Source organism: Crassostrea angulata, chromosome 6 (assembly GCF_025612915.1).
Source record: "Crassostrea angulata isolate pt1a10 chromosome 6, ASM2561291v2, whole genome shotgun sequence".
NCBI classification, from domain to species: domain Eukaryota; kingdom Metazoa; phylum Mollusca; class Bivalvia; order Ostreida; family Ostreidae; genus Magallana; species Magallana angulata.
In genome coordinates this window covers 29,694,307-29,720,213 of record NC_069116.1, presented here as the reverse complement: position 1 = coordinate 29,720,213, position 25,907 = coordinate 29,694,307, and the positions used below count along the sequence as shown (strand labels likewise).

The 25,907-nt window shown below is 34.6% G+C and overlaps 3 protein-coding genes across 5 annotated transcripts; 2 read left to right on the top strand and 1 right to left on the bottom strand.

Moving 5' to 3' along the window:
- Nucleotides 1–1,149: 1,149 nt before the first annotated feature.
- LOC128187284 (uncharacterized) lies at nucleotides 1,150–10,089 on the bottom strand. Its single transcript, XM_052857608.1, has 12 exons — nucleotides 9,845–10,089; nucleotides 9,484–9,616; nucleotides 9,030–9,157; nucleotides 8,690–8,777; nucleotides 8,423–8,556; nucleotides 7,380–7,464; nucleotides 6,702–7,020; nucleotides 3,265–3,347; nucleotides 2,594–2,721; nucleotides 1,690–2,289; nucleotides 1,496–1,564; nucleotides 1,150–1,362 (listed from the first exon to the last, which is right to left on the bottom strand). The coding sequence occupies exons 1-12, from the start codon at nucleotides 9,882–9,884 to the stop codon at nucleotides 1,292–1,294; spliced, it is 1,878 nt and encodes a 625-aa protein (XP_052713568.1). The 5' UTR covers nucleotides 9,885–10,089; the 3' UTR covers nucleotides 1,150–1,291.
- Nucleotides 3,284–6,694, top strand: LOC128187282 (uncharacterized). The gene has a single exon (XM_052857605.1). The coding sequence runs from the start codon at nucleotides 4,193–4,195 to the stop codon at nucleotides 6,401–6,403; it is 2,211 nt and encodes a 736-aa protein (XP_052713565.1). The 5' UTR covers nucleotides 3,284–4,192; the 3' UTR covers nucleotides 6,404–6,694.
- A 1,478-nt stretch (nucleotides 10,090–11,567) lies between the features above and the next one.
- On the top strand, nucleotides 11,568–25,029 carry LOC128187281 (A disintegrin and metalloproteinase with thrombospondin motifs 5-like). 3 transcript variants are annotated; one of them, XM_052857603.1, is made up of 28 exons: nucleotides 11,582–11,691; nucleotides 12,026–12,136; nucleotides 12,260–12,382; nucleotides 12,712–12,827; nucleotides 13,078–13,318; nucleotides 14,180–14,309; nucleotides 14,436–14,599; nucleotides 14,885–14,971; nucleotides 15,145–15,248; nucleotides 15,878–16,006; nucleotides 16,870–16,986; nucleotides 17,580–17,674; nucleotides 17,791–17,870; nucleotides 18,510–18,617; nucleotides 18,778–18,935; nucleotides 19,130–19,190; nucleotides 19,500–19,635; nucleotides 21,252–21,430; nucleotides 21,533–21,650; nucleotides 21,744–21,833; nucleotides 21,933–22,096; nucleotides 22,206–22,269; nucleotides 22,400–22,519; nucleotides 22,616–22,857; nucleotides 23,021–23,120; nucleotides 23,344–23,442; nucleotides 23,973–24,060; nucleotides 24,522–25,029. In XM_052857603.1, exons 3-28 carry the CDS (start codon nucleotides 12,347–12,349, stop codon nucleotides 24,685–24,687), a joined length of 3,192 nt encoding a protein of 1,063 aa, XP_052713563.1. In that variant the 5' UTR covers nucleotides 11,582–11,691; nucleotides 12,026–12,136; nucleotides 12,260–12,346; the 3' UTR covers nucleotides 24,688–25,029. The 3 variants fall into 3 exon arrangements, with proteins under 3 accessions (XP_052713562.1, XP_052713564.1, XP_052713563.1); XM_052857602.1 differs by having other exon boundaries at nucleotides 11,568–12,136; XM_052857604.1 differs by having other exon boundaries at nucleotides 11,568–12,136; nucleotides 23,973–24,025; nucleotides 24,522–24,660.
- The last annotated feature ends 878 nt before the right edge of the window (nucleotides 25,030–25,907 follow it).

The following is a 25,907-nucleotide window of genomic DNA, read 5'->3' as shown; positions in this document are numbered from 1 at the left end:
AATACTGAAACAACAAAAGGGGTTTGGTATTTACCATAAAAATATGTGGATAAAAATAAATAATTGTTGATAAGTTTTATATCATATATACGTTCTCACCATCCTTTTTTGTTTGTTTTTGAAGCTATCTTAAAATACCTTTAAAGAAAGACTTAGCAAGGATACTTTTTAGTTCTAGGTGCTTAATGCCGTTTTGGAGAGACTGTAGGCATTCTAGAAATGTTTTATAAGTCAAAAATAGGCAAAACTACGAGATTTGTTACTTAATTTCGAAATATTTCATAGAAAATGACAGTTTAAAATTGATTTTTCATTGTGTGTAACTCAAAGTTAACCCCGATACACCATATCAAACAAAGCTATTGTTATGAAGCATCACTAAACTAACTTATATCGTGAATTTCGTAAACCTATAGGCACCAGCCTTTCCCCTATCTCTTCTCTGACAGCCCAGATACCAAAGATTTATCTCGTGTAGTGGCGAATCACACTGTTATTGCAGCTGGGCAGTTATACAGTTGTAGGTGATTAAAAAGGCATTGTTCTGTTCTGGTAGGCGTAATTTGCGTACAAAATAACATGTAGAACCCTATATTCATCGCTTTATTATCATTAGACAACAGTTTTGGGCATGAAAAAGCCAATTCAATTTTGTTTTACATTTTTATTCTCCATTTTACAAGATGGCCGCACATCTCCCTTAAAGCATTGTGTATCTCTATGTAATAATGAAAAAGAACATCTTGGTTTTGGATATTCCTCAAAAAGATAGCTTTGGTTGTCACCACTAAGATTTGTATCAATGGTTCGATTGTCGTGCCGTTTTTTTTTAGACTGTTTTGATCTCCTTTAAAAGAAGACCTCTATATAAAATTAGAGAAAAAAAATATCCATATTTAAAGGTGAATATTTTGGATATATTCTTTTTTAATTATTGATTTTAGCTAAGTAAATCATATTTTATAATTTTATAGGGTGATATAATGCATTGGTTAATTTGTTGACAATCTTGCATCTTTAAGTGTTTGTTATCAACATGATGATTTTACATGATATATTTTTATGTAGCGATTGAATTCCATGCGATGCCATACCGACTTCATGTTTGACAATGTAAACCAATATGTTATTCTTTTAAAAAATAAAAAACCGAATTTGTTATTTTTTTTTCACCATTTATTCATCAATTACAAATTTTTAATAGCAAAATATCACAGCATATCACCTTTCAGAGGTACAGATATATTTGATCCCATATATTTCATAAATCACACTGCTGTAACTAATTAACTTAAAGATAATTCCTGGTACATACAAATACTATGCAAATAGGAAAGAAAGCCATATTTTGTCTGGAAGCCACTGAAAAAAATATAACACGTAACTATATTTAGCACATATATTCAAATAATTCTTTGAATTTCGTAAAAAAAAAAAAATATCGAAATGTATGTAAAGAAGAAACATTCTGATATAGATTATGTTGATGACTTACCATTTTCGAGATTTTCCTTGCTATCTATATTGGCCCCGGCATTTTCGGGTGCGGGTTCAACATCTTTTTCTAAAAAAAAAAGATTTTAAATAGTCGCATATGTATATGTTTACAAATTTGCAAGCTGCATATTGATAAGGAAAGATTTTTTGATACACTGTTAATGCGATTAAAATAACGTATCATGCACATACCATTTGAGTTCGAAGTAGCTGCCGAGTTAGACTGAATAGAAGAAACTGACGAAAAACCGAGAGGTGTTATAGAAGTCAATAGATAAGACAGGGTATTAGTTGAGTGTCTGTCATTATGATCGCCCGTTGAAGGGTAAATGGTTTGAAGCTTATCAATGACGATGAACCCTTTGTTAAGCTTTCCAACAAACGTATCAATATTCTCTGTCTTAGAAAATGTCGCCGGAAGTTGCTTTGTTTGAAAGTTAGTAGGCTGCGAAGTGTCCGTCTTTGCGGCATACTTCGTTGTTGTCTTCAGTGCAGAAGTGGAACCCGTTTTGTCGCCAGATATTGTTCCCCGCGAGGTTTCTAATGCTTGTGTATCTTCTGCTTTGTAAATTGCCGTCGTCAGTTCTGTTTTCATGTCACTTAAAAATGGAGTCGGTATATTTGTTGTTTTTGTAATTATGGATGTTGTCACTCGAGCCGGGTTGTTTGTTGTTATTGCTGAGTCGGTTACATCTTGAACTGTGTTGTCTCTTGTCTCTGTTGCCATTTCTTTGACGTCGTGAGTTGGTTTATCTGTTGTTGTGTCCGATACATCAGCTGTAACTAAGTTGTCTGTTTTAATAGTGAGGATAAAAGCTTCTATGAATATTTTTATTAAAGTAGCCAAGATCTGTTTTTAAAATTATATTAAGATTAAAAAAAGGTAAAAGAATTGTTTGTTATTCAAATTAATTTGACGAAAAGATATGTTATGTAAAATTAATGGATGTTAAGAAATATTGCATTCCATTAGCTCATAATTATAACAATTATACTATGTATTATAAAATTATTCATAGTCACAATCGTGCTTTGCGAGTAATTGTCAGTAACTTCAGATTTATATACTGTAAGTACATGTAGTACTATAGAATACCAGCGCTGCCGCACGAATTCCAACGTTCTAAAAATTTTTGCTCAAGAACATCTTCCAATTCCATTAAAGAGACGTCGTCGAATTGGACGCCCTGACCGACCAGGCAAAGTACACTGTCACAGTAAGCACTGGCAAAAATAAACGGAGTTACAGGACATAAAAATAAAACTGAATACTATTTGAAACAGATACAATAAAACAGAATACTATTTGAAACTTCTTTAAGAAACCAAAATAAAACTGTAAAAAAAAAGATATCTGAATCTTTTTTGAGAAATCGTTATGCCGTTTAGCAAGCACAGAAATACTGGCATATTGCAAATATACAAATGTACATGTATTTCGTTTGACTGTGATTTTTTTTTTTGCTTTTTTGGCAGAACTCATCTTTATTCAAGTACTTTGCCAAATGTTATGCATATATACGAATATATAGATTCAGAAACGCACTAAATCAAATTTACGCCAACATGTTGAAATGCTAAAAAAAATCATACACGCTGAATATAATACTTTACAGTAAATTATTTTTTTTTTCGAGGGGAGGGGGGTGTATGATACGTTACATAAATTATATTTATTTTCAATTTTTTTTGGGGGTGGGGGGTGGGGGGTGGGGGTTGTATTGCTTATTTTACATAAGTGTGTTGCTTGTTGCCGGTTGGTTTTACCTGTCTGTAATGGAGATTGGTCCCAGGGACTGCAACGTCGACAGACAGACATCCAAAGTAGAAACTGTTCCACCGTCTGTCACGAAAACGAATTTTTCAAAATTTGTTTATGAAATGGGAATTTAACATGAAATCTTTCGGAGCAATAGACTGAAAAGCCATATCAACAGAAATTAAAGTTCAATGATCTTTAAATGCATATTAAAAGAACAATGTGCTTTAGCTTGCAAAGAAAACAAAGTCAACAATTGATGAATTAGATAAGAAAAATGTTAAGAACGACTTACCCCAAAGATCACAGTTCGCGAGAAAGAAAAATCGCGGTTTCTTGAACAATATTTGTTCAAGCGTTTGCGGGTCGGTATCAGAGATATGTACAGAATTTACAGGAACTAGCCATATTTATAGTTAGAGAGTAGAAGTGGAAGTGGATGTTATGGAGAGTACAAAATAGTTTAGAGCCTTAAATGTAAGGCGAAGTTATTGTGGTGGAGAAAAAAGGACGGAAATGGGACAAAAAGCAATAGAATATGCATTGAGTTAGCGACACAATGAAAAAGAATTTAAAAGCTAACATGCATTGAATGTTAATAAGAAGGTGGTGAAATCAAACATACTACAAAAATAGAAAAAAAAGACATTGAAATTTAACAATGAGAAAATAAACAAAATGGAAAAACATGAGTTTATAAAATAAGTGAACTTTTTATCATTATATCAATAAACGTTGGCCTTTTAAAGTGTTTAACATACAATAGATAACCAATTCACTGCGTCGATTCACTTCAAACAAACATTTTAATGAGAAATACAAAACCCCGATCAGCAAGTTAAAAAAAAATTAACAAAAGGAACAGAAAACGAATTTTTGACGAGTTGACACGGTGAAACCTGTCATTTTCAACGAAAGTTTGGGCGTGTAACAGACATGGACGGTAGCCGAAGAGAGAAAAACAACATAACGCAATGTCCGGTGTGTTTCGAAAATTACACTCGTCCAAAGTATCTACCCTGCCTGCATACTGTTTGTGAACCATGCATAGATATCTACATCCAGTCGATGCAAAAAGCATTTCATCATAGTAACCGCTCGTTGATAGACCAAAATGGATTTAACTGTCCAGTTTGCAAGACTTTTGTGACGTGTTCCGAGAAAGATCCAAAACAATGGGCCAGGGATTTACCTGATAACGCTATGATCAACACCTTAATTGAAAAGCAAAAGTTGCAGAAGAGGTCGGAAAGTTGTGACGGATGCAAATCTCGCGGAGATATGGTCAAGGCCGAGTCTTGGTGTAGCGAATGCCAGGAAGCCTTATGCCAAACCTGCTCGAAATACCACAAGACGAACAAAGCTCTAAAGAACCATAGGATGTTTAATGTAAAAGACCTTGAAGATGAACCCACCCTAGTGCGTTTTACTGAAGATGAATATTGCGTCCAGCATCGTGATAAACGGATCGAGATGTTTTGCAAGCATCACGATGCACTTTGTTGCATCATATGCGTTACAACGAGTCACAAGCAATGCACTTCTGTTTTTCCTGTCGAGGACATGGCCGAAGGTATACGCAACAGTGGTGAGATCGCGCACATCACCAACCAACTAAAGCAAGCAAACTGTGAAATCACGCAAATAGTCAAAGATCGACAGAAAAACATCAGCGATTTCACCCAGCAATATCACCGCATTGAGAACGATATTGCTAAATTTAGACAGGAAGTAAACCAACATATCGACGAACTGGAACAACGGTGTAAAAAAAGCGTGGATGTCATTTACAAAGAAAATCTGTCGGAAATAAACGAACAAGTCGAACATTTTCAATATCGCGAGAAAGCGATCAGTAACTGCCAGAAGGTTTTACAAACCTGCGTTAAGTATGGGAGTGACTATAAGCTCTTTCTAGAAATGGTTAAATTAAAACACCAAATCCGTGAACATGATGATCATATACATAAACAGAAAGTTGCCATGAAACGCATAGAATTTCGTTTCGCTCTGACTTCTCCTGCTACCAATTTTAAGCACTATCTGACGACTCTCGCGGATGTCTCGGTCACCACAACGCCATACCCAAACATTGAAACTCCGTATACATCATTTGTAACGTCAACCCCGCTGGCGTCACGTCGCTCCTCGCCAGTGACGTCATTCCGGTCCGTTGACCTCGATCTATCACCATGTAGCAGAAGAATCGATTTCAACGCATCCTCTAGCAGTAGAAAGATGGACACTTCTTCTACCAGTAAAACAATGAATTTAAATGAAAGCTGTCTGGAACAAAACGTATCGAAAGGATCGAGCTTAGAATCAGATTTCTTACAGTTATCTCTATCAACAAGTGACCTTATTGGGGTAAAAGAAGCAGATCTTTCGAAAACGATTTATGTTAACAAACTGAAAGTCATTGATGCTGCTTTCTTACCAGAGGGAAGAATTATGTTGATAACCAGTCGCGAAAACAACTCGCGTTTGTTTGTATACTCATCTAAAGGAACAATTGAAAAAGAAATTCGGCTACAAAGCAAGCCCGGTGGAATAGCGGTACTTTCAAAACTTGAATCGGCTCTTACTTTACCTGAGGAACAGATTATTCAGTTCATTGATAACACTGATTTCTCAATGGCGAAAGATATGAAAATTCGGGGGCACTGCCACCAAATTCGCAGTGTGGACAATAAAATGGTGGTCGTTTGCGATTCTGAAGTGAAGTTATTTAACGGAACATCAGTTCGTACAATTCCTATTTCCGGTTCCGATATTCTCTGCGTGTGTCTTTCTGCCAAAGACAGACTTTACTACACTGTTGAGAGCGATAGTTCTCTTCACTGTGTATCTACCATGGGCCGGGAAGTTTTTAAATATTGCCATGGTGATTTGGTCTGTCCATACGGCGTAGCCCTTGGTCGCGGGGATCGAGTTGTGTACGTTGCCGGGTATAAATCTCAGAACATTCATCAGATAACCGCCGAGGGTCATCTTCTGACTCTCATCGTAACTCGTGGTGACGTCATGTCCGGTCCCCAACTCCTCGCCATTGATCATGATAGTGGCGAGTTCTTACAAGTCTGGGAACAAATGTACGGAAACTTTATTTATGTGTACGACATGCCAAAAGATAACATTACCCCCTGATAATTGATGCTCAAGTAATTAAAATGAAACATTGCAAGACTGGTGATTATCATATTGCTGGATTATGATCCCGGTCATTCTTTATCGTGGCACGTTTTAAATGATTGTTTTTTAAATATATCCATCAAATCCATATAAATGGAAATTAAACCGGTGTTATGTCTTCCTTCGTTGTTTTGCTTGGGTTGGTGATCAATTCAGTATCGGTACGCCAGACAATGGGTTTTCTGTTCCTTTGTCATTTTACACTTCGATCGTGTTTTAAACTTACAAGAATTTAAAAAAAAAATATCTTACCCTTAACAGTTGTAGTGGATAATTCTTTTGTTACCATTTCTTTTGTTTCTTCTACGGGGTCCTGATTTGGTTTCGAATTTCCCTCCATTTTCGAAAATGTTGTGTCGTCTGTTAGTTCGGGCATTGGTGTGTCGTCTGTTAGTACGGGGTCTAATTCTTCTGTCTCCTGTTCACTGCTTGTTGTAGTTTTCATGACGGGCATAGGTAGAGGGCATTTCATCACGTAATCTGTATAATTCCTCGCAAAATAACGCGCCATCATGTGAATCTGAGGACATGTTTGACTCGTTGATAAGCATAATTCCAGGTCTTGGTATGTCCTAAGTAAATCAATATGCAAAAGATTATACACAGTTAAAAAATACAAGCATCAAAGATTTACATATTTCATTATTTATTTGAATTCCCACTTTGCATAATTATCCTCATAAACTAGACTTGATAACATTCTTTTTTAATTTAACAATAAAAGCAAACATGTATAATGTTAGAATATTATTTTCTTAATATCAGAACTTAATTTTACTTATGTTTTCAGAAGGCCCCCTTAAACGTTTGCAGAATTTTACACGCATGTACAAAAGTTCAATCCTAGAGTTGTTAATCAAAATTCTAAGCAATGATTGTGTACTAAATATTGATTTCCTTATGAATCATTTTTTATAACTTGACACAGTACTTGCACTGTGATCCCGCTAGGTTCAGGTTGTGTGTGGTCGTACATCGCTCCAGGACATCCCACGCAGTGTCAATGTCAGCGCATCCTGGCGGGAAAAAAGTGCACAATGAAGTGAAACATACCGGCTAGAGACACATACAGGCTTAGAGCAAAAATCATGGTAACGATTAAAGTAATTAATATAAGAAAGTAACCTTTTTAAAAATTGTTTTTCAATTTTATCAAGTTATGAACTTTAGTAATTTGACCGCGTCCCACATACGTGTTCATTCAGGATGTAAAACGTCTATTACATACTTATTGGTTGAACTGATGTTATTTAGATTTACTGATAAAAAAATATAAAAAGTTTTTTTTTTCGTTTTGGACAATGAATCTCCAATTTTCCACAATGAAACGGACTAATGCGCATGCTTCATATATAAAACAGTTTGAGTTTCGTTACCTTAATACGTGCGAATAATTTGTAAATGTATCAGTAATAAATATTTTACCGCGCAAAAAGAAAGAAATGGGAATTTTAGCCCTAATATTTTATATTTAAGTTTATAGCCCATATCTCCCTTAGGTAATAAAATAAGTAAATTGAGATTTTTTTTTAAAAACATCTAAGTTCCCAGACCCACATTTGCTGTATTGAGAATTGCACGAGTCGTAAATTTCTTTATTAATATAAATAGTTTGGTAAAAAAAAAAAAAGGATATCATAAGTTTGGTAAAACAATTATTTCAATAAAAAAAGATGAATATTTGCAACACATTCTATGCTGAATCACCAACAATCAGCAAAAAATTATGTTTCAATGAGTAGCTAATAGTAGCTAAAATGCTTATTAAACGCTCCAACTTTTTATGGTTGTAATATATCCTCCAAGTTTTTTCTATTTATAATAACAATCTTATTTATATACTTCAACACATAAATTGTAAGAGTAATAATTTTTATCCATTTCCCAATTTTATGACATAAATGCCACCACTGAACACATTTGGACGTATTATTTCAAACCTTGACTAAAAAATTAGCTGCATTCCATCCTCACCGGATTCACAAATATATTCGAACACGCGGATTGTGTCGTCATCAAACCCACGTGAGAACAGTTTCTCTCCAAAGCTACATTGTGAGCCCCCGGACAGGGCAGTGGTTTTGCAATCCAGGCTTTCTTTGTAAGAACTGTGCCGAAAGGAAAGGAAACGTAAGCAGGTCTTTAGTGTATTTTTAGTTGAAGAAAATCTTAATACGACCACGCGTGAGTGAATGTAACAAACATTACAAAAACTTTATCTACAGTTGAAAGAAAACTAACTTGCAAAATTGGTGAAATTTCTTCTCGAAAAACAAAACATTGTTTACATGGGATGGACACAACTGAAGATCCTCCATTACTGGACAAACTGTAAATAAAGATTTAGCATAATACCAATGGGTACATACATCAACATTAGCAATATTAGATGAAAATCAACTTAACAACACCCAACACCCCCCCCCTTTCCGCTCACCCCCCCCCTCCCCCACCGCCAAATGAATAAAAACTAAACGCCTTCAACATTTTAGATTGCCATGATGATGATGATGATGATGAATAACTGGATGTCGCAATCACATCTTCCTAAACAAAGAATACCTAATTCGTTCGCTCTTACGTTCGGAACATTTTCCTTGCGTATTTCTCTGGACGCTTCGTAGTCTGTAGTACTCCTCTTCGTCTCCAGCCCATTCGCAATCAACTACGGCCTCATTCAAACATGATGTTTGGAAATCCTTTTTCTTCCTGTTGGCACCGATGCAAAAAAAAAAAATCAGACAGGAATTTAGTGCAAAATTTATTAATAATTCAGTTTAGCATTAATACTACACGTATTTCGTACAATAAATTTAATAGTTTACTGTTAACTTTGTGCGACTAAGATAAAAATATTATAGTTTGACAATTATTTCAATATTTTAATATAAGAAATTCAGGATAATTCTTTTTATATATATATATATATATATATATATATATATATATATATATATATATATATATATATATATATATATATATATATATATATATATATATATATATCATAAAAATTTAGAGTTCATACTCACAGACAGAACTCTATGACGTAGGAATCATCTATTTGTGCTAGTGTTTCGTTGAATTCTTCCCCCAACGATTGAGCACAGTTCCCTGCCGTGGGACAAAGCCATGGCTGGGCATTTGTCTCCAGTACACACACACCTGTAACATGCATTTACCAGGGGTTTATTTCGTGGGGAAATATAATCAATAAACATCGATGTGATAAGTTATCGTCTAATATGATTAGGTCAATAAAAATGAATAATTATGGGGGAAAATATTAAGATCAGTTATGTTTGTTAAATGGAAAATTGCCTCTCGTCCATGTCGGAAGCATTTCGTCTATTCTATAACTGCAAAGGGGATCAGAAAAAGTGAAATTCTTACCAAGTACAAAAAGATAAAGCAATGACAAAGTCCAAGCCATCCTTGAAGCGCAATACCATACAGAAAAAAAGGTTATTTTACTACAGTAAAATGTTTGGTGATGATTAACTCACTTCCGGTGCGACATCGAGTGGAAGTGCGTACTTGGTCTTATCATGCGCCATCAGTCAATTATATCTGGCCAAACTCTTTCAAAAAATTGTCTCATTCTCTTCAATTGTTACAAATTAAAAAATAACCACCACACACACACACACCAAGAATTAAGACGTAAAGAGTTCTCGAGTCTCTCGAGTTTGCCTATAGAGAATTAGCTCAAAGCTCGAGAGTTTGAAAGTGTGACGTATCGTATACAGTTAATTTTTATTTATACTCAGTATAAGGGACAAAATGACACTGCAGAAGATTTACCACTTAGCGCACCAATATAGCTGATGAGAATATGCGTCCCGATAAGTACTCTTTGTCCGACAACCGTAAAAAAGCCCCTTTGAGATCCTTTACTGCTAGACTTTGTTGAATTCTGCTGCCTAGAGACGCTTGTAAAGTCTGCAAATATATGGACTTATTTCGGAAATTCTAACAGACAACATTAATATTGAACAATTTTTCATAGAGAAAAGCGCTCTTATCTTTTTTTTTTTTTTGGATACGTTATAACGACCTTTCATAAGGATTATATTATCGGATGTAAAAGCCTGCATCAAAATGGGATAATCATTAAGTATCCCGGCAGCTTTCAGGGTACCCAATCGCAGTTCCTGGGGTCTTTCCGACAAGCTCTACCGGAAAGACCTGAACCAGGTCATATGAGCATGTGTACATGAAAATTTCAGTGCATGTAATTTATCGATCAGTAATCACGTGACAGGATGAAATACTTTAAGTTCAACAAGTATGTATATTGTTCGCCCACTTACCATACATGTACATGTATGATTATATTATGCTGCTCTGCTTGTAAAACCGGTTATCAATGCAGGAATTTTAGATCAATTCTACCAAACTATACATAGGCTCGAGAGATCTTTATCGTTCACTTCTATACCCTATCCCACTCAAAATATGAACAAGCCATATAACTGAAGGAGGAATGACAAACCAAAATGTAGAAAAAAAACGTGAATTTTTTGCTTTTGACATCGCCTATAAATCTCGGACCAACAAGGAAAATAATCCTATATCTACAGCTTTGATCTGAGATGAAATACAACAACATTTCCTTTGTTACGTGTAACTAAATATATGTTAGAATACGTCAACTGCACTTTACCACATGTGATGGAATGAATAAACTTCCTTATAAAAGGGAAAACCTCCGGTTTAATATCATTTTAACTTTAAGGTTCATTTATGCACGAAATATATTGCACTTGAAGATAGCATGAAAAAGAGAATAAGTAAAATGTTCCTTAATAATTTAGTAACGTCTTTATAGCTAGGATACCGCAACACAGACTCTGTTGCATAGAAAACAAAACAGAACCACATTATTAGATGCATAGGGCGTCCCTCTACGCGTTTGTATGCAAAACATTGAACAGATACAAATCAACTGCTTTGCATGATTTCACAAACTGACCAATTCTACACGGACAAAGACAGACGACTTAATTTAAGCATCAAATTAACAAGATTTATTGCGGCGGAGTGGGAGAAAATTTTTATCTTCCATCCATCGTTTTCCGTTCGCACTCTCAAGCCGCCGAGGTTAGAGTTCATTGAGAAGTCAGCGATCACATGGCGAGCTGTCAATGACTTTACGTAAACTGAAACTCTAATTATTCCGAATATTTAAAGACAATATCACCATAATACCTACATGCATGCGTGTCCGTTCGTCCTGGGTGAGTTAACAAAGGGTACTTTAAACCTATCCCCGCGATGGGATGCTATAAAAGGAGGAAAAAAGCCGACTGTTGAGATGTTAATGGCCGTACGTGTGTGTTTCTAAATTACGTATCCGCACGACATCTACGGGACTGAACTTTCGCAATGAATTTTGTATTTTTGCCGTCGGTTGTCAAAAATGAAATTTAATTAAGCTTCGCTTTATGCATGCGGTGATAACAGGAAGATTAGCAATACAGTGACATGCAGGGAGAACTGTTGTGTTGACTTGTTTACAGTTTACCACGTGTGTGTATCAGTGTGTGTTCATAACGATAATATGGTTTGTAGATGATGGTTTTACCAGAAGTAATGCCATCGCAGCCTCTGGTTGCTGTCTGTCTATTTGATCTGAAAATCATGGATTGAATCCTGCGGTTTCTAATCAAAAACTTCCTAAAGGTGAGTTCAAGTTATCTACCTGTATGAGTGAAAAAAAGAAGGCGTGCCTTAACGTTAAATCAATACCGTATTCATCGATAATTATATATTCAAATGTCAAATTTTTTTCAATCGCTATTTAAGGTATATTCGGAACTTGAAGTAGACGTTGGAATATAACTATGACAATCTATAAGTTTGGGAGGAGATAATTCACAGACGATTTCATAAATGGATATTAAATCATTTCTATGGTTATCGATTTTCGTAAGTATAAATCTTATTTATCAATGGTATTTATTACGTGTTAATCGATTGATATGAATTTGAAAATAATGCTCATATCTCTCTGTCTATTTATCATTTGGTCGGTTTTAGAGAACAATCGAATTTGAACTTTTAAATATTCAAGTAAAAATTAGGCCTACTCCAATATTCTTACTTTCTGCAATTCTTTTGGCGTAGTTTTTTTTTTACGTCACAGCTTTAAATGACGTCATTATCAGGAGTTTTAACAAAAACTTAAATTCGTGATAAAAATGAATTTGAAAGTACTGAGAGACATCCTAGGTACTATCCTATTTCTTATAACGCAGCTTTCGTGTTTGTCGGCGGGACACACTGGTTCGAATTTCTTAAGGAACAAAATGGAACGCCAAGGACTGACCGACATAGAGTCGACAAACCTTTTATTCAGCAACAATGATATCAGGTATACATGAAATAATCAATGCTTCTCTATATGTTTAACATGAAGGTATAACTAATACATGTATTATAAAAACGAAATTAAAATTGTGTTTAACAACATTTATTATACCAAGTAACTGTATCTTAAGTTTATACATAAAATTAGAAACAAAAATTATATAATATGTTGAGGGTTGAATTTCCTGAAAATATGTACTGTTTTGTGACAAAGTATAGTGCATTCGATTGATCTTCTATATTATGAAAAATAGGTTCAAACGAGGAATAGCGAAGGGTGAGTTGGTAACACTTGAGGTAAAGTTTGGATACAGAGGGGAAAACTTCAGTATACAGCTGAGTACTCCACGACAGATTTTACACCCATCGGCCGAAATACTTTCTCAAACGGATGAGACGAGTGTTCGATGGACAAAAGATCATCCGAATTGCTTTCTTACTGGAACCGTGACGTCACATCCTGGTATTGCCTCCTTTTCAATCTGTGATCAAATCGTACGTAAACTTAATTAACTTTTATCAGAAAAGCTTTTGCTTCTCTTTCTTTGTCAATTTTACCATATAACGAATTATCTCAAAGCTGAAAGCTTACAGTTTTAATATCTGCTAGCAAGACACTTAATTACATTTTGAAAAATTAACAACGTATTATTCGTGATAATTTAACCTATTGGTTTTTAATTACTTTTACGAACTTAATTTGAAAAATATTTTTCAAAAATGAGGATGCAAATAGAAACAGTAAAATGTATTTTTATGTGGTCAATATGATCTATTTTATAGGAGAGTAAAAGCGATTTTAGAAAAAAAAATAGCGATTATTTTTTTTTTCCAATGGCACTCTCATTCAAACATTCATTAACCGCCAAAGTAGAAGGCATTTTCGTCAAAATACAGAAGAATCAAAACAATTTTAAGCCCAATGAGCTGAATTTAAGATATTTCATCCCAATTCATCAACCCTGGTTTTTAACTTTTTGTACTAAAAATATGATTTTGATCAGTCATCTGTGAATACAGTGCACACTTTTGATGAATTTTTATTGCCAGAAAAATTGGTTCTTACGCATTCTTCTGAATGCCAAGTAATTTTATACTTTTTAGGAGTATTAATTTGCAATGTAATTGATTCTGATAATTGAAAAGAGATTTATCTAAAAATTATCTTACACTACAGTGCAAATAGGTCAGGGTAGATTTATCAGACCCATATAATTTTTTCCCTATTTTTAGAGCTATCTAGATGTTTTATCCGCAGGGACTAGACCTAAATAACACAATTTTCGCATCACAAAAGACATACCTAGAAGCAATACACGCATAACGACTTCATAGGAATTACTTTGATTGTTTCAGATTGGGATTATAAAGGCTGGTAACAATGATCTTCATGTACAATCTTTATCTGGAACTTCAAAACGAGGATCTATACAGGTGCTTGTTGGGCGACAAAAAGAAAGGGATTCTCAATCAAATCATTTACACGGTAATTATTTAAATATTTAGACATAAATGTACAAATAATTGAGGCTAGAGGTAAACATATGACAAAACAAAGACAAATAAAGATAATGAACATGATTTTAGTTCATTTCAATGACCAATTCTTCAGCCAATTTAGAGAAGCTACAAGAACACGAAAGAAGCAGACGGTCGGTGACGTCACACAACATCACCATAGAGTTGGCGGTGTACACGGACGCTGCCTACACACAGGCCATATTGGTGAAAGACTTCTCCAAGAGACTGGAACACATTCTTCTCAAATATTACGCCGTACGTTTGTCATTAAAACAATTGGTACAAAAAAAATCTAATAACAGAAAAGATTTATGTCTATCGGATAAATTGTTGAAAAGTTGAGCTCTAGCGTGTCGGTATGTTTTATCGCATACCTTTGTAATGGAATGAAAAGATTGACAGTTAAGATACTGTGATGTAATGTTCATTGATTTTCATTGAGTCATACCTTGATATAAAACAATCCTTTTTGACTCTGAATAATTGATACTAATTGCGTGATGAAGTGGACCAAAACTCTGACAATGAATATATCAACAGGTTCAGATGGAATGGTCAAGGTTCGATATGCTCGGGTACCACGTGCAACTTGTTCTGAAGAAAGTCCACTTCTATGAAACAAACCCTGTAAGACACACACAGACTGACACACACACTCTCTCTCTCTCTCTCTCTCTCTCTCTCTCTCATTTAGAAATGATCTCATTCATGTATATCTCTAATTATCTCTTTCATCTTTCGATAAATCAGTTAATTAATTTTTTTTTTAATTACTTAAACAAAACGCATCCATTTCCTAGTCTTGGTACAACTCCTCGGCAACGTTACTAGGGAGCGTGCTGTCCACTTTCTGTGTGGCTACTAAGGATGATGGAGCATTCGATATACGATATATGCATGTCGGGTAAGAGACTGTTCTGTTTTACCACATTATAACATGCTTTCCACCGTTAATATATACGTAAATGAATATGTACATGCATACAAAGATAAACCCGTGTGCGTCATCATTTTTTTTCCTTATTTCTATAGTTACAGTGTATGACTTGAAAAATGTTTAATATTCTTGTTTGTTAGATACCTCCATATGTTTGGAAGTTACATAACATAATTATGACAAAAAGAGGAAATATTTGCAGGAAGACAAGACTGTTTAGTCAACAAGAGCACCAACACAGGGCTTAAAAACCAATTATGTTTACCACCCCAAAACGATGTTTACAGCTGTTTGCTAATTTATACTGGCAAACTTAATTTCGTGAAATAAATCATGCATGGGTTTTTTCAAAAAACAACCGTCGATTTTATGTCACTTTTATTATGTTAATATGGGAAGTAATCGCAATTGCGTTGGAAACTAAAAATATTTACCATACATGCAGTAAACCTATTTTAAAGCCCTTTTTTTAGGCGATTTTTTTTTGACAATCATATTTTTCTATTACTCTGTCCTTCATTGCAATGACTTCCCGACCTGGACGTGTAGTTATAATTATGAATCAATTTTCTATCAATCTTTCCTCTATTACAAAGTCTGACCAACCTGGACGTCCTGGGGCGGGCCTACCAGAACTCTGTGTGTAACCCGACCTACAACTGTGCCGTAGACACGGCGACAGGCGCCGCCAGTTTTGCCGCCACGGCGCACGAAATTGGACACCTGTAAATATTTTCTTTACAATTAATATTGTTTACATAAATACCGGTATGCAATGAATCATAATTATCCCAGTTATTAACATGTACCATGTTTCCACATCAGACTTGTCAATGTAGATTACAATATTATGTGTATATGAACTGATTTGAATTCTCCATCGATATTGTGTTTATACTGTACTCTCCACTGATCACTTTACCAGAAACCACAAGGTACGTACATGTAATCTCTTGAACAGTGGTGCAGGGTTTTCGATTGGGATGTAGAGGTGGTTTTCTTGAACTTTCAGCGTAGAATGTTATAAACCCTCCATGCATGTGTTTATATAATATATATACAATATATGTAATTAGACATCCTTCAAGGTTTCTTTATTTTTTAATCCAGAAATAAGGTTTACTGGTACATGTGTATGTGTGGGAAAATATAATCTCGTTTCTCCGAGAGAAGCGAGACCGACCGTGGCTTGTGAAATCACGCATATTTGTCAGAGTGATTTCGTATTAGACAGGTTGCATTGAAATGATCTAGTTACTATGCAGATATATTTTTGTAACCTAAAACGCCGATCGTAAATTGAAAAATAATTGATTGCAGAATGACAATTGACAGTCTATTCATTGTTTTACAACAACATTTATGTTAAAATTATGCGTGAAATGTTACGCGACCATTGAAAGAATAGAATACGAGGATACGACCAGAGAGCATTTCTGAAACAGTTTGTTATGAAATTAAAAAAAAACCATCCATATTTTATAGTATCCAAATCGTTCATGTAATCATAAATTAGAAATGGTTATATATTATTCAAATTCATAATCGATTTTGATCTTTAACTAATTAAATACGAATTTTGTTGTAGTATGGGAATGCTGCACGATGCCGACCGAGGCTGCACCGGAAGTAACATTGGTGTGATGGGCGGTTACGGAACTGGTTGGAGCAGCTGTAGTAAAAGCGACATGGACGCTCTATTGCAGTGAGTTTTACAACCAACCGCGCGGGATATACTGTAAAGTTGTTTTTGCTCAGACTAGAATGACGCAATGTCATTGGATAAAACGCGTCACATGATTACCGTCATTGATTACAACTAGATTTCAACAAATGGCGATCGTTACATTTTTTTTTCAATGAATGTTATACTTGTGACTAGTCTTCAATTTACAAATAATTTTGGTATTCGAAAGAACAAATCACTTATAAAGTTAGCTACTGGCATTTTTCTGACACATTAGATTGTCAGTAACAAACATGTACGTAATAACATTTGTTGTTACAATACTGTGTACAGGGTCATTTTCGCCCCGTGTAATTATCGCCCTTCTACTCTTACAACAGTTTCGCCCCGTCTTGAATCGCCAAGACACAGTTGTGTTTAAAGAAAAATAATTGAAGACATCAGAATTCGCCAAGTCTTAAATTCGCCCGCTAACAACGAGAGCGAAAAGGACGAAAATAAAACGGGAGCGAATATTTCCATGTATACAGTAGTATCAAATTTAATTACGCGTACGGTTATTGTTTACGGTCTTTTTAAAATTACTAACAATCTGTAATTTTACAATAAAGGAAAGGAGGGAAAAATTGCCTTTGGGAAGAAAATATTCCTTCCGGAGATGTTCAACAGAACCTGGCTGATATCGCAATCAGTCCCAGTATACCGGGTATTCGGATATTAAGTTATTTTTCTCTGACAAATTCGTAAAATTAATAGACTTTGATTTATAAGTTCTGATATGAGTTTTGATTCAGACATCGATTTACACCAACTTCTTTTCAGGTCAGCAGTACTCGCCTGATCAGATATGTGAACTCAAGTATGGTTCTGGATATCGATTTCGGAAGTATCCAAAATTGGATGTATGAATATTTATACATTTGGTATTTTAGCTTAAATTAAAAAAAATTCCTTACTTCGCTTAAAATTGGCATTTATATTTAACCAGTCCGTTTACTACCTTTTTAATAAGATCAAAATCTCCTCGGATGGTTTTCTTCGAAAGGACGTAATCGATAATTTTCAAACAAGTTATCTTTTCTAGGAGGTTATGTGAATATATGTAAATTGTGAAGAATTGTCATTTTTGTATCCCATCTCTATAAGGAAGCTAAACAAACTTCTGAATTAACGAATAAAGTGTGTATATTTCAGTAAGATACAAATTAAATGCAGATTTATTTACTAAACTAGTTGATACTCACAAAATACACTTAATGTAATGAAATGGATATTTTGATTTAACATTAGGTACAATTTGGCTAATAAAAGAAATAATAATAAAATTTACTTATTTTAATTTTTATAGTCGGTTTCTGCAGATCAGAATGAAAGATTCTTACGTTATTTTTTTAAATAAAAAAATTCAAGTTACTAGTACTTAATTTATATTGTAAAATAACAATTTTTAAAAAAATCGCATCTTATTATATATTTTAACTATCACTCAAATTTTGTAGACAATTCTTCAACTTGATTGAAACTGTTGGATTATCTTGTAGGTGTGTGTGCTATACTCATGTGCCAATCACAATCATGCTCAAAGTAATTACGGCCAAATGTTTAGAGAAGGCACGTCCATTTTTGGCATGTACTGTGATAAAAGTAAAGTAAGTTTACATTGTACATTTTATCAAATATCGAACAATTACGTTTACATTACGATAATCATTGATCAAAGTTTGCATCTAAGTGAACGGTTTCAATTATTTAAGAAAGACAACGAATGTATATGTATGTTCACCAACATAAAAATTAATTTGTTTGAAGATCTGTTTTAAAATGGGCTGTGTAGATGCATCAACCGCCAAACTAACCAACCTGGTGGAGCGTGAAGGTGGGTGGAGTCAATGGGGGCCCTGGACTGGGTGTACCAGAACATGTGGGCATGGCATCAACTACCGGAAGCGGAAGTGTGACAATCCAGCGTAAGCACGTGGTCAATGAAATTCGGTCCACTTTGCTACCCTTTAAAAGGGGGAGGGGAGTGGAGTTGACCGTAAACCCTGTCTACCGAAAATGGCATAAGCATCGAACAACGTATATGTAAAATCTAGAAGCACATCTTTTTTTATTACTAAAACTATTATAGATAACTTGACAAACGTTCTTCCTTATTCAGTCCCATCAATTTCGAGGGTTGTCAAGGTGATGGATACGAAGCTGAAGCGTGCAATAAGGAGGTATTTAATATAGTATCTTTTGACAGTGCTTTCATTGTTATCTATAAATCTATACATAAAACAGAACAGTGATTTGTTAAGATATCACAATTCAACTTCATAAGTTTCATATCACTGACCAGGAGTAGCATTTTCTTTCTATCTAGATTTGAAAAAAATCGATTCAACAAATATTTGATGATCAATCGATGTAACAATTTCAGATTATTGGTGAAAAATGATTGGTAAAAAATCGATGTTACAGATTTGTAAAACCGACGTTACAGATTTGTTAGTAAAACGTCGTATTTCTTCTTCTTTTGTTCTCAGCCATGTCCCAGTGATAGCTCTGACCTTGCAACACTGAGAGATCAGCGATCTAGTGAGACGTGTAAGAGACTAAGGGACAGCAATGTGATCAACCCTGACCTCTACAACGAAACGGGGTCAAGGTATTCCAATATAGGTACACACTACTAATGAAGATAGTTTAGCTAATGGTGTCTGAAAATTATTCAAAATTATTTGAAATATAAATGAAATATAAATGACAAATTTAAAGTATTCAAATATATTTTTATATATAAGATACACACAAACCTAAAATTAAGATTTGTTAACCGGGTTTTCCAACGGAAAAATCCGGTTATTAAAATGGTGAAAATGGCGGGCGGATGGGCGGGCGGGCGGGCGGCTGCCAAAAGGGTACCCTCATTGTACGGATAACTCCTCCTACAGTTTTCAAGATAGAAAGTTGTTCTTTTGCAGATCAATTGTACATATATCAGAGGTGTGCACATTGCTAGGATTTTGATTTCCAATAATTTATCGAAAAAATACCAGCTTTTGAACTTAGTCATTTTTTGGCAAAATGTTGCATATAGGGTACCCTCATTGTACTGATAACTCCTCCTACAGTTCTCAAGATAGGAAGTTGTTCTTTTGCTCATCAATTGTACATATATCAGAGGTGTGCATATTGCTAGGATTTTGATTTCCAATAATTTATCGAAAAAATACCAGCTTTTGAACTTAGTCATTTTTTGGCAAAATGTTGCATATAGGGTACCCTCATTGTACGGATAACTCCTCCTACAGTTCTCAAGATATGAAGTTGTTCTTTTGCAGATCAATTGTACATATATCAGAGGTGTGCATATTGCTAGGAATTTGATTTTTGATAGTTTATCGAAAAAATACCAGCTTTTGAACTTAGTCATTTTTTGGCAAAATATTGCATATAGGGTACCCTCATTGTACGGATAACTCCTCCTACAGTTTTCAAGATAGGAAGTTGTTCTTTTGCAGATCAATTGTACATATATCAGAGGTGTGCACATTGCTAGGATTTTGATTTCCAATAATTTATCGAAAAAATACCAGCTTTTGAATTTAGTCATTTTTTGGCAAAATGTTGCATATAGGGTACCCTCATTGTACTGATAACTCCTCCTACAGTTCTCAAGATAGGAAGTTGTTCTTTTGCTCATCAATTGTACATATATCAGAGGTGTGCATATTGCTAGGATTTTGATTTCCAATAATTTATCGAAAAAATACCAGCTTTTGAACTTAGTCATTTTTTGGCAAAATGTTGCATATAGGGTACCCTCATTGTACGGATAACTCCTCCTACAGTTCTCAAGATATGAAGTTGTTCTTTTGCAGATCAATTGTACATATATCAGAGGTGTGCATATTGCTAGGAATTTGATTTTTGATAGTTTATCGAAAAAATACCAGCTTTTGAACTTAGTCATTTTTTGGCAAAATATTGCATATAGGGTACCCTCATTGTACGGATAACTCCTCCTACAGTTTTCAAGATAGGAAGTTGTTCTTTTGCAGATCAATTGTACATATATCAGAGGTGTGCACATTGCTAGGATTTTGATTTCCAATAATTTATGAAAAAAATACTAGCTTTTGAACTGAGTTATTTTTTTGGCAAAATGTTGCATATACATGAAGGGTACTCCATTTCACTGGATAAGGGTTGACATGGATTATGGATACTGTTTACATAAAAGAAAACCCGGTTTGCTGTCACATTGACAGCTTTTCACTTGTTTTACAAATAAGACCACGGTCAATGTGAGGTGACCTGTGACCCCGCCCCCGGGCACACCACCCCAGACTTTACAAGATTCGGGTTTATGCCGGACGGTGTGGCATGTACCGGAGGATCTGACCCCTGGGATCTAGACAACTGGCCCCGGAATTCCGGATCTTACTACACGTGCTTAGACGGTCTATGTCAGGTATACACCAAAGGTTATTTACTTACACTTTACCGATTTTGGTATTATATTCGATGCCGAAAGAATGAACTTGGATGAATATGAAAAGTATTTTACTTAAAGAGGTTTGGATGTGACGATAAATTCAACGGAATGACGTATGACGAATGTGGGGTATGTGGGGGAGATAACTCTACTTGTACCGTGGTATCACAAGTGTTCACACAGACACAAAGCAAAGGTAAAGTAAACATTTTTTCCTTTATTATTAAACTGTCACGACTACTTTAGAAGTGCAGTACTTTAAAACTCTGTTTCGATGTTTTTTCAACAGGTGGTCGCCTTACTGTTGCTACACTCCCAACTGGAGCCTTCAATATCCAATTTTGGTTTCCTTTTAAAGAGATGGGCGGCAACTATTTAGGTAACGTAACTTTTGTTTTCTCTTGATGTGATATATCTGCCTATCAACACAACGAAATTAGTTTTGTTTATTTAAAGAAAAGGTATTTTGATTCCATAGAAATTTACGACAAGCAAGGGAAGGTAATTTTGGCCAGCCTGTATTCCGGAAAGTTTGATACAAGAAATGACCCGTTAGTGTTCGCTGGTACCGAGTGGCACTTTTACTTCCATACACAGTTTCTTCACGCTAAAGGACCACTGAAAGAAACATGTGAGATCAAGGTACCCACCATCAATGATGATGCATGAAGTCCTCAGACCTGTTATTAACTTTTGATATAAATCATAGTACAAAAATTAGACAGTTACTAATATGAATGAATATCTACAGTTATTTCAGTATGATGCCAACGGCAATGTTGGTGTAAACTACATATACTCGGAATCTAAACCAGGTAAATACGACCCCTTTCCTTCTTTTTTTTTTTTTTAGAAATCGTGAAAATACTTTTCCTCGTGTCTTTTTCCCATTATCTTAATAATAAAAACAACATGTCCTTAATTCATTTACATCCATGTTTGCAGTGATTTTCGACTGTGATTTTGAGGGCTCTACGGGATGTGGGCTCACTATGAATGGTTTTGCTAAAGCCTCGTACAGGTCCACAGAAATACTCGACCCACCTGACAAATCTGATTTTGGGGGCAAGTACTTAAAATGTCCTACCCTTTTATTCTTGTGTTTTTTCACAAAATCTAGATGACGTCTTAACTATGGATTTTTTTATGTTTTCTTTGTAGAATCCTTTATTTACATTGCCAGCGATTCATTGGACACAGAGGGAACCCTTCTTACAAGAAATATAACAGGTACAAGTCGCTCCCAGTGCTTGGCCTTTAACTATCACATTACCGGAACAAGCTCCAACATCAAAGTATTCTGGGAGAGCAAACTTGATGACGTCATCGGGTGGACCGCAAATCCTGAAATGAATACTCTATCGTGTGCAGCATTTAGCATTTCCACGTTAGAAACAGATAAGGTGAATATGACAGTTTTACGTACAATTTCAGCGTAAGCTAGTTTAATTTGATTGGCAGTTTGGTCTTCATGTACACATGAACAGTTAATTGAGTTATATTTGATGCAGAAGACTTTGAATTGATTTAAGATGCGAACAACTAACTTTTTTCTTTATATTTCAGATCTTAATTAAAGGAGTTACGAAAAGTGCAGACAATGGCACGATTGCTCTTGACAATGTAAAGCTTTTCCCCAACACTGGAAGCTTTTGCAATGCGTTAGGTATGCTACATATGATAGTAGCTATCATGACATGAATTCATAAATCTTTATTCATTTCATAGGATTTTGATAATTTTTCCAAATTCAACAGATAATAGCAGATTGAAAACAGTGTTTTGAAATATAAGGTTTAAAATTTTATCACGAGATATTCAAATAGCAACAGCAAACAAATTCATTATTGTGCGCGATCTTTTGAATCTTATGAACTGTTTGATTGCAGAAGCTTGCACAAGAGATGTTACAATTACTACCACGCCTAAACCACAGGATACAACGTCGGGCTCGGCCTCCACCATAACTCCACCAACACAACCCAAAGGTCTGCTGATAACCCGAGTTCAAAAAATCAGAATCAGTGCCAATCTTATACACATCATAATTGTATTAAGTCTAGAATGATTGTGAAATGAAGGGTTTTTAAAAAATATTTTCAATAAACTCTTGAAAGTAGAATCATACAGTATGGTTCTAAACTGATCAATACAACAAATTTATTATGAGAAGTCATTAAAAACATCGATCTATAAAAAAACTATTCTTCAAGATACCTTGCCTTCACTAGATGAAAGAAAATGTTTATAACAATTCATATCGAAACTTGTGACGTAATTTCATACGCAAATATTTCTTTCTGCTGTATCATGCCAAATATTGATTTATGTTTTATTCATTTGCAGCTATAGGTAGTTATTTAGGGAAAATTAAAATTATCAAAATATAAATGGCGTATATAAATATATCATTTTTAAGCGTTATTATGTTCAAGAAAAAAATCTTACCAAAAACCTTTTTTAGTTGTTATTTTCAGGCATGAGCTTCGAAATTCAATCATGTCTTTAATTTTTTCAGACAAATTTAATAAGATGCTTATTCTTGGAATAACAGTGGGATGTTTCTTTTTGGTAATTTTGGTTGTTGTCTTTGCATGGTTTTCTTGGTACGTACTTTCTTTAACCCATTCCTGTCCAATAATATTCTGTTTTTCTTTAACCAGCTCTTTCATTATTTTCTTTAGTTTATTTCTTGAATTTAGACAAAGGATGAATTTGTGTTTTTTGTAATTTAATATCATCATTCTCAATATCACTATCATAGTATTCTTATTATTTACCTTATCATTTTTTAGATATTTAGTTGCTAGATATATTATTTGTATTTGAATTTAATTTCACCCTGACTGTTATCTAACACCTGAATTTATAATGCAATGCATGAAAGTTAACATTACCTTAACCAAACTGCATTTTTCAGTTATTCTGATCAAGTTTTAAACAGCCACATATTAATGAACTTACATTTTATTAAAGCTTTTTTTAAAAGAAAGTATTGATTTTTTCATAACTATATGGTCAAAGAGAGATAACTCTATTTCATTTGATGAAATTGTGCACCTTTTAGGTATAGATCCGGGGATTTGCAGGGTAAGCAGTGCAGGGTATCTGGAAATTTCCAGGGTTTCTCAAAACGAGACAGTCGTAGTCATCTTACCACGACAGAGGATATTCAGGTGTACATAGAACAGCATCCTGATTACGATATAGAAATTTGTCCAGACTATGATTGACTAATTACGTCTTAACGCCATTGGATTGATTATGCCTAATGTAATATTGTATTTTCAAGAACTATAATTTATTATACATCTATGCATGTTTTTTCGATTGTTCTCAAATGTCATGTCATCATTTGAAAGCATTAAATGTAGGGCCTTTTTTTTTTGTTATGCTACAAGTGATATGTTAAATGTGTAGTGTATGTTTTGTGCTTGTAATAAAAATATTGCGGATACAATCTGCTCAGGTTGTGTATTTTTTTTTTGAAAACAAGTATGTGTATATGTATGTCTATAGCACCAGTGTATGATTATTGTTGAATTATTAAGAATAAAATACCCACTTTACATTAACTAATGTATGTTTATACTACATGTATACTTCTACTTGTTGTGAATGAGAGATTTTTCTGCCTGGCAGAAAACTCATCAGAAAGGGATACAAGGTTGAAAGGTACAAGGAGCCTGGGGGCCATAAACACCCCCCTTTCACCGCTACCGAGTTGTCATGTTGTAAATTTTGTATTTACTTCCACTCGGTAAATTCAAAATTTACAACATGTCGGACATATCTTTGTTTTGATGGTGCGGCATGCTACAACACACAAGGAGCGTTGACATTCTATTTACAAACAGTAGTAGGAAAGGGAGAGGGGGTTCCAGTGTGAGGGAAAATGCATGAACAACTAACAGTACACTGCTGTTATGGCACAGACAAAAGACGGACACAAAAAGAAATCGTATTTCAAAACATTTTTTACACATTATTACAGAACTACAAAATAAACCAGAACATACAAAAAGGTGTGTGCGCTTTGTGAAGAACTTAAGACAAAGATATAGATATATCAGTTTTATAGAATGGCCCTCAACGTCCATAGTTATGCTTACTAGCATTGGAGAAATAGTCAATAAGTTAGTTCACGATAAGATAGAATTCAGAATTCATTGTTCGTAAGTCAGTCTATGCAGGCGCGTACCATTGTTTATGAAAGTGCGGGGGGGGGGGGGGGGGGCGATATATCCTTAATTTCTTAATCCACATAAAATAAGTTTTATGAGGATTTTACTTATTTATGCTCTAAAGATAAGTAAACAAACGCTAGGAAAACAGGTTAGTTGTGTCTATATGTGCCGACTGCGTCATCTTTATTTTTCAGGTAACTGATGTAATAATCAAACATTAGAAATGGAATTCTATTTATACAGGGATTAAAATATTGACATAAACC